The 9,092-nt window shown below is 46.5% G+C and overlaps 1 protein-coding gene across 1 annotated transcript in view; it reads left to right on the forward strand.

Moving 5' to 3' along the window:
- The window catches only part of LOC124035374 (ATP-binding cassette sub-family C member 12-like), a 90,417-nt gene that overhangs the window by 3,924 nt on the left and 77,401 nt on the right, over positions 1 to 9,092 (forward strand). The window contains exons 2-3 of the mRNA XM_046348834.1: positions 97 to 152; positions 5,985 to 6,154. Of these exons, the coding sequence (XP_046204790.1) occupies positions 102 to 152; positions 5,985 to 6,154 (221 nt within the window). The 5' untranslated portion in view covers positions 97 to 101. The remainder of the gene's footprint in view (positions 1 to 96; positions 153 to 5,984; positions 6,155 to 9,092) is intronic.

Here is a 9,092-nt window from a genome sequence, read left to right on the forward strand (position 1 = left end):
GGTGGGGGGTATAACCCTAACCCTCTGGTGGGGGGGTATAACCCTAACCCTCATTTGATTACAGGGTTATTTTCTGTCTGTTCTTTTATCCCTCAGACACAATGAATGTTTACCAAACACCAGAGAAGGAGATCATCTCAGGGCTTTCTTACGTAAGTACATTTAATCTCCTTCACCACCTCCTCTCTCTCTCTCTCTCTCTCTCTCTCTCTCTCTCTCTCTCTCTCTCTCTCTCTCTCTCTCTCTCTCTCTCAGTCTCTCTCTCTCTTTCAAAGTGTTTTATTGTCATGGGAAACATATGTTAACATTGCCAAAGCAAGTGAAGTAGATAATAAACAACAGTGAAATAAACAATAAAAATGAACAGTGAACATTACAGTCACATGTTTCAAAGGAATAGACACATTTCAATTGTCATATTATGGGTATGTACAGGGTTATAGACATGTACAAATAGTTAAAGTACAAAAGGGAAAAATAAAAATAAATATCAAAAAAAATTAGTAAAAATCCAAATAATTTCACAGATCTTCATTGTAAAGGGATTTATTAAACACTGTTTTCCATGCTTGTTCAATGAACCATAAACAATGAATGAACATAGTGTCTTAACAACCATTCTAACAGCTTACAGACGGAAAGCAATTAAGGTCACACTCGGCTACGCATGCCTCTCCCTAACGTCAATATGCCTTGTCCATTGCTGTTATGGTTAGTAATCATTGCCTTATTTCACTGTTGAGCTTCTTGCAACTGCACAATATACCTTAGCTAACCCTTTAGTTCCACCTCCCACACATGCGGTGACATCACCTGGTCTAAGTTATGTTTCTAGAGACAATATCTCTCTCATCATCACTCAATACATAGGTTTACCTCCACTGTATTCACATCCTACCATATCTTTGTCTGTACACTATGCCTTGAATCTATTCTATCACTTCCAGAAACCGGCTCCTTTTACTCTCTGTTCTGAACGTACTAGATGACCAGTTCTTATAGCCTTTAGCCGTACCCTTACCCTACTCCTCCTCTGTTCTGAACGCACTAGACGACCAGTTCTTATAGCCTTTAGACCTACCCTCATCCTACTCCTCCTCTGTTCTGAACGCACTAGACGACCAGTTCTTATAGCCTTTCGACCTACCCTTACCCTACTCCTCCTCTGTTCTGAACGCACTAGACGACCAGTTCTTATAGCCTTTAGACCTACCCTCATCCTACTCCTCCTCTGTTCCTCTGGTGTTGTAGAGGTGAATCCAGGTCCTGCAGTGCCTAGCTCCACTCCTATTCCCCAGGCGCTATCATTTGTTGACTTCTGTAACCATAAAAGCCTTGGTTTCATGCATGTTAACATTAGAAGACTCCTCCCTAAGTTTGTTTTACTCACTGCGTTAGCACACTCTGCCAACCCGGATGTCTTAGCCGTGTCTGAATCCTGACTTAAGAAATGAACCAAAAACCTTGAAATTTCCATCCCTAACTATAACATTTTCCGACAAGATAGATCTGCCAAAGGGGGTGGAGTTGCAATCTACTGCAGAGCTAATCTGTAGAGTTCTGTCATGCTATCCAGGTCTGTACCCAAACAATTCAAGATTTTACTTTTAAAAATCCACCTTTCCAGAAACAAGTCTCTCACCGTTTCCGCTTGCTATAGACCACCCTCTGCCCCTAGCTGTGCCCTGGACACCATATGTGAATTGATTGCCCCAAATCTATCTTCAATCTCACACAAATTATCAATGAACGTACCAGGTACATCCCCAAATCTGTAAACACGGGCACCCTCACAGATCATCCTAACCAAGTTGCCATCCAAATACACCTCTGCTGTCTTCAACCAAGATCTCAGCGATCACTGCCTCATTGCCTGCATCCGTAATGGGTCTACGGTCAAATGACCACCTCTCATCACTGTCAAACGCTCCCTAAACCACTTCAGCGTGCAGGCCTTTCTAATTGACCTGGCCCGGGTATCCTGGAAGGATATTGACCTCATCCCGTCAGTAGAGGATGCCTGGTTATTCTTTAAAAGTGCTTTCCTCATGATCTTAAATAAGCATGCGCCATTCAAAAAATGTAGAAACAGGAACAGATATAGCCCTTGGTTCTCCCCAGACCTGACGACCCTTAACCAACACAAAAACATCCTGTGTCGTACTGCATTAGCATCGAATAGCCCCCGTGATATGCAACTTTTCAGGGAAGTTAGGAACCAATATAAACAGGCAGTTACAAATGCCTAGGCTAGCTTTTTCAAACAGAAACTTGCATCCTGTAGCACAAACTCAAAAAAGTTCTGGGACATTGTAAAGTCCATGGAGAATAAGAACACCTCCTCCCAGCTGCCCACTGCTCTGAGGCTAGGAAACACTGTTTTTTTCAATTATCGTAGAAACACTATTCTACGATAATTGAGAATTTAAATAAGCTTTTCTCTATGGCTGGCCATACATTACATTACATTTACATTTAAGTCATTTAGCAGACGCTCTTATCCAGAGCGACTTACAAATTGGTGCATTCACCTTATGACATCCAGTGGAACAGTCACTTTACAATAGTGCATCTAAATCTTAAAGGGGGGTGAGAGGGATTACTTATCCTATCCTAGGTATTCCTTAAAGAGGTGGGGTTTCAGGTGTCTCTGGAAGGTGGTGATTGACTCCGCTGTCCTGGCGTCGTGAGGGAGTTTGTTCCACCATTGGGGGGCCAGAGCAGCGAACAGTTTTGACTGGGCTGAGCGGGAGCTGTACTTCCTCAGTGGTAGGGAGGCGAGCAGGCCAGAGGTGGATGAACGCAGTGCCCTTGTTTGGGTGTAGGGCCTAATCAGAGCCTGGAGGTACTGAGGTGCCGTTCCCCTCACAGCTCCGTAGGCAAGCACCATGGTCTTGTAGCGGATGCGAGCTTCAACTGGAAGCCAGTGGAGAGAACGGAGGAGCGGGGTGACGTGAGAGAACTTGGGAAGGTTGAACACCAGACGGGCTGCGGCGTTCTGGATGAGTTGAAGGGGTTTAATGGCACAGGCAGGGAGCCCAGCCAACAGCGAGTTGCAGTAATCCAGACGGGAGATGACAAGTGCCTGGATTAGGACCTGCGCCGCTTCCTGTGTGAGGCAGGGTCGTACTCTGCGGATGTTGTAGAGCATGAACCTACAGGAACGGGCCACCGCCTTGATGTTGGTTGAGAACGACAGGGTGTTGTCCAGGATCACGCCATCACGCTCTGGGAGGAGGACACAATGGAGTTGTCAACCGTGATGGCGAGATCATGGAACATGCTTTCCACCTGGCTACCCCTACCCCGGTCAACAGGCCTGCACCCCCCACAGCAACTCGCCCAAGCCTCCCCACTTCTCCTTCACCCAAATCTAGATAGTTGATGTTCTGAAAGAGCTGCAAAATCTGGACCCCTACAAATCAGCTGGGCTAGACAATCTGGACCCTCTCTTTCTAAAATGATCTACCGAAATTGTTGCAACCCCTATTACTAGCCTGTTCAACCTCTCTTTCGTATCGTCTGTGATTCCCAAGGATTGGAAAGCTGCTGCAGTCATCCCCCTCTTCAAAGGGGGAGACACTCTAGACCCAAACTGTTATAGACCTATATATATTCTACCCTGCCTTTCTAAGGTCTTCGAAAGCCAAAGTTAATCCCACCGTACCTTCTCCGAATCCCACCGTACCTTCTCCGCTATGCAATCTGGTTTCAGAGCTGGTCATGGGTGCACCTCAGCCACGCTCAAGGTCCTAAACAATATCATAACCGCCATCGATAAGAGACAATACTGTGCAGCCGTATTCATTCTTACTCTGTCAATCACCACATTCTTATCAGCAGACTCAACAGCCTTGGTTTCTCAAATGACTGTCTCGCCTGGTTCACCATCTACTTCTCAGATAGAGTTCAGTGTGTCAAATCGGAGGGTCTGTTGTCCGGACCTCTGGAAGTCTCTATGGAGGTGCCACAGGGTTCAATTCTTGGACCGACTCTCTTCTCTGTATACATCAATGATGTCGCTCTGGCTGCTGGTGATTCTCTGATCCACCTCTACGCAGACGACACCATTCTGTATACTTCTGGCCCTTCTTTGGACACTGTGTTAACTAACCTCCAGACGAGCTTCAATGCCATACAAATCTCCTTCCGTGGCCTTCAACGGCTCTTAAATGCAAGTAAAACTAAAGGCATGCTGTTCAACCGATCGCTGCCCGCACCTGCCCGCCAGTCCGGCATCACTACTCTGGACGGTTCTGACTTAGAATATGTGTACAACTACAAATACCTAGGAGTCTGGTTAGACTGTAAACTCTCCATTCAGACTCACATTAAGCATCTCCCAATCCTAAATTAAATCTAGAATCGGCTTCCTATATCGCAACAAAGCATCCTATGGACTATTATTACAGAGGACAACAAAATGTAAAATGTTCCTTTTTTGACAAATGTAATAGTGGGTTAGGTCTGCTCTATACCAAATTAGCATACTGCCCGAGTCTCTTCCATGTATCACACCAGGTAGTTTGGTGGATGGGATGACCAGCTCTCTGTAACCTAGAGGACAACTAGTGGGTCCATCTCCTCTATACCACCCACCTGGTAGTGTGGTGGATGGGACTACCAGCTCTCTGTAACCTAGAGGACAACCAGTGGGTCCATCTCCTCTATACCACCCACCTGGTAGTGTGGTGGATGGGACTACCAGCTCTCTGTAACCTAGAGGGCAACCAGTGGGTCCATCTCCTCTATACCCTGTTTCACACCTGGTAGTGTGGTGGATGGAACTACCAGCTCTCTGTAACCTAGAGGACAACCAGTGGGTCCATCTCCTCTATACCACCCACCTGGTAGTATAGTGGATGGGATGACCAGCTCTCTGTAACCTAGAGGACAAAAAGTGGGTCCATCTCCTCTATACCACCCACCTGGTAGTGTGGTGGATGGGACTACCAGCTCTCTGTAACCTAGAGGACAACCAGTGGGTCCATCTCCTCTATACCACCCACCTGGTAGTGTGGTGGATGGGACTACCAGCTCTCTGTAACCTAGAGGACAACCAGTGGGTCCATCTCCTCTATACCACCCACCTGGTAGTGTGGTGGATGGGATGACCAGCTCTCTGTAACCTAGAGGACAACCAGTGGGTCCATCTCCTCTATACCACCCACCTGGTAGTGTGGTGGATGGGACTACCAGCTCTCTGTAACCTAGAGGACAACCAGTGGGTCCATCTCCTCTATACCACCCACCTGGTAGTGTGGTGGATGGGGACTACCAGCTCTCTGTAACCTAGAGGACAACCAGTGGGTCCATCTCCTCTATACCACCCACCTGGTAGTATGGTGGATGGGATGACCAGCTCTCTGTAACCTAGAGGACAACCAGTGGGTCCGTCTCCTCTATACCACCCACCTGGTAGTGTGGTGGATGGGATGACCAGCTCTCTGTAACCTAGAGGGCAACCAGTGTGTCCATCTCCTCTATACCACCCACCTCTCTCTCTCTCTCTCTCTCTCTCTCTCTCTCTCTCTCTCTCTCTCTCTCTCTCTCTCTCTCTCTCTTTGGTGGTACATTTGTCCCCTCCTTGGTTACAATACACTCTATGATGGTATTTGGTACATTTGTCCCCTCCAATTGATGGTACATTTGTCCCCTCCTTGTTACAATACACTCTTTGATGACATTTGTCCCCTCCTTGGTTACAATACACTCTTTGATGGTACATTTGTCCCCTCCTTGGTTACAATACACTCTTTGATGGTACATTTGTCCCCTCCTTGGTTACAATACACTCTTTGATGGTACATTTGTCCTCTCCTTGGTTACAATACACTCTTTGATGGTACATTTATCCCCTCCTTGGTTACAATACACTCTTTGATGGTACATTTGTCCCCTCCTTGGTTACAATATATGGTACATTTGATATAAAGGCTTGTTATACTGTAATTGTCTCTCTCCCCTCCTTTCTCCATGTACAGAGGAAAATAAGTGATAGTGTTATATGGAATAATGAATCTACTGCCACCATGGAGATGAATCCAGAGGGCCTACCTTCCCTGGACTACAGGGAAGAGGACCCCCCTCCCAACAAACACTTCAAGTACCACACCAGCCTGCAGAACATGATCCCATTCCGCTTCTCAAACAAGTAAGTCCCAACTACACACCTCTAACCCCTAACCCCTAACCCCTACCCCTAAAACCCCTACCGTCTAACCCTACCCCATAACCCCTAACCCATAATAACACTACCCTCTAACCCTACCCCTAACCCATAATAACCCAAACCAGTAACCGATAATACCCCTAAACATAATGACCCTAAACCATCATAACCCTAACCCCTAACCCCTACTCCCTAATAACCCTACCCTCTAACCCTACCCTCTAACCCATAATACCCCTAAACCATAATAACCCTAACCCCTAACCCCTACTCCCTAATAACCCTACCCTCTAACCCTACCCCTACCCCATAATAACCCTAACCCCTAACCCCTACTCCCTAATAACCCTACCCTCTAACCCTACCCTCTAACCCATAATACCCCTAACCCATAATAACCCTAACCCCTAACCCCTACTCCCTAATAACCCTACCCTCTAACCCTACGCTCTAACCCATAATAACCCTAACCCCTACTCCCTAATAACCCTACCCTCTAACCCTACCCTCTAAACCATCATAACCCTAACCCCTAACCCCTACTCCCTAATATTCCTACCCTCTAACCCTACCCCTACCCCATAATAACCCTAACCCCTAACCCCTACTCCCTAATAACCCTACCCTCTAACCCTACCCCTAAACCATAATAACCCTAACCCCTAACCCCTACTCCTAATAACCCTACCCTCTAACCCTACCCCTAACCCATAATAACCCTAACCCCTAACCCCTACTCCCTAATAACTCTACCCTCTAACCCTACCCCCTAACCCATAATAACCCTAACCCCTAACCCCTACTCCCTAATAACCCTACCCTCTAACCCTACCCCCTAACCCATAATAACCCTAACCCCTAACCCCTACTCCCTAATAACCCTACCCTCTAACCCTACCCCCTACCCCATAATAACCCTAACCCCTAACCCCTACTCCCTAATAACCCTACCCTCTAACCCTACCCCCTAACCCCTACTCCCTAATAACCCTACCCTCTAACCCTACCCCCTACCCCATAATAACCCTAACCCCTAACCATAATAACCCTAACCCATAATAACCCAAACCCATAATAACCCAAACCCATAATACCCCTAACCCATAATACCCATAACCCATAATAACCCTAAACCCTAATACCCATAACCCATAATACCCCTAACCCATAATACCCCTAACCCATAATAACCCTAACCCATAATAACCCTAACCCATAATAACCCTAACCCATAATAACCCTAACCCATAATACCCCTAACCCATCATAACCCATAATACCCCTAACCCATCATAACCCATAATACCCCTAACCCATCATAACCCTAACCCATACTACCCCTAACCCATCATAACCCTAACCCATACTACCCCTAACCCATCATAACCCTAACCCATAATTCCCCTAACCCATAATTCCCCTAACCCATAATAACCCTAACCCACAATACCCCTAACCCATAATACCCATAACCCATAATACCCATAACCCATAATACCCATAACCCATAATACCCCTAAACCCATAATACCCCTAAACCCTAATACCCCTAACCCATAATACCCCTAACCCATAATACCCCTAACCCATAATACCCCTAACCCATAATACCCCTAACCCATAATGCCCCTAACCCATAATACCCCTAACCCATCATAACCCATAATACCCCTAACCCTAACCCCTACTCCCTAATAACCCTACCCTCTAACCCTACCCCATGATAACACTAATCCCTAACCATAATAACCCTAACCATAATAACCCTACCCCATAATAAACCTAACCCATAATAAACCTAACCCATAATAACCCTAACCCATAATAACCCCTAACCCATAATAACCCTAACCCATAATACCCCTAACCCATAATAACCCTAACCCATAATAACCCTCACCCCTAACCCATAATACCCCTAACCCCTAACCCATAATAACCCTAACCCATAATAACCCTCACCCCTAACCCATAATAACCCTAACCCATAATACCCCTAACCCCTAACCCATAATACTCCTAACCCATAATACCCCTAACCCATAATAACCCTAACCCATAATAACCCTCACCCCTAACCCATAATAACCCTAACCCATAATAGCCCTAACCCCTAACCCATAATAACCCTAACCCATAATAACCCATAATAACCCTAGCAACGATAAAAACATTCCCTAACCAGAAACCGTGGATTGATGGCAGCATTCGCGTGAAACTGAAAGCGCGAACCACTGCTTTTAATCAGGGCAAGGTGTCTGGCAACATGACTGAATACAAACAGTGCAACTATTCCCTCCGTAAGGCTATCAAACAAGCTAAGCGTCAGTACAGAGACAAAGTGGAATCTCAATTCAATGGCTCAGACACAAGAGGCATGTGGCAGGGTCTACAGTCAATCACGGACTACAAGATTAAATCCAGCCCAGTCACGGACCAGGATGTCTTGCTCCCAGGCAGACTAAATAACTTTTTTGCCCGCTTTGAGGACAATACAGTGCCACTGACACGGCCTGCAACGGAAACATGCGGTCTCTCCTTCACTGCAGCCGAGGTGAGTAAGACATTTAAACGTGTTAACCCTCGCAAGGCTGCAGGCCCAGACGGCATCCCCAGCCGCGCCCTCAGAGCATGCGCAGACCAGCTGGCCGGTGTGTTTACGGACATATTCAATCAATCCCTATACCAGTCTGCTGTTCCCACATGCTTCAAGAGGGCCACCATTGTTCCTGTTCCCAAGAAAGCTAAGGTAACTGAGCTAAACGACTACCGCCCGTAGCACTCACTTCCGTCATCATGAAGTGCTTTGAGAGACTAGTCAAGGACCATATCACCTCCACCCTACCTGACACCCTAGACCCACTCCAATTTGCTTACCGCCCAAATAGGTCCACAGACGATGCAATCTCAACCACATTGC

This window comes from Oncorhynchus gorbuscha, linkage group LG05, assembly GCF_021184085.1.
Source record: "Oncorhynchus gorbuscha isolate QuinsamMale2020 ecotype Even-year linkage group LG05, OgorEven_v1.0, whole genome shotgun sequence".
In the NCBI taxonomy this organism is placed as follows: Eukaryota; Metazoa; Chordata; class Actinopteri; order Salmoniformes; family Salmonidae; genus Oncorhynchus; species Oncorhynchus gorbuscha.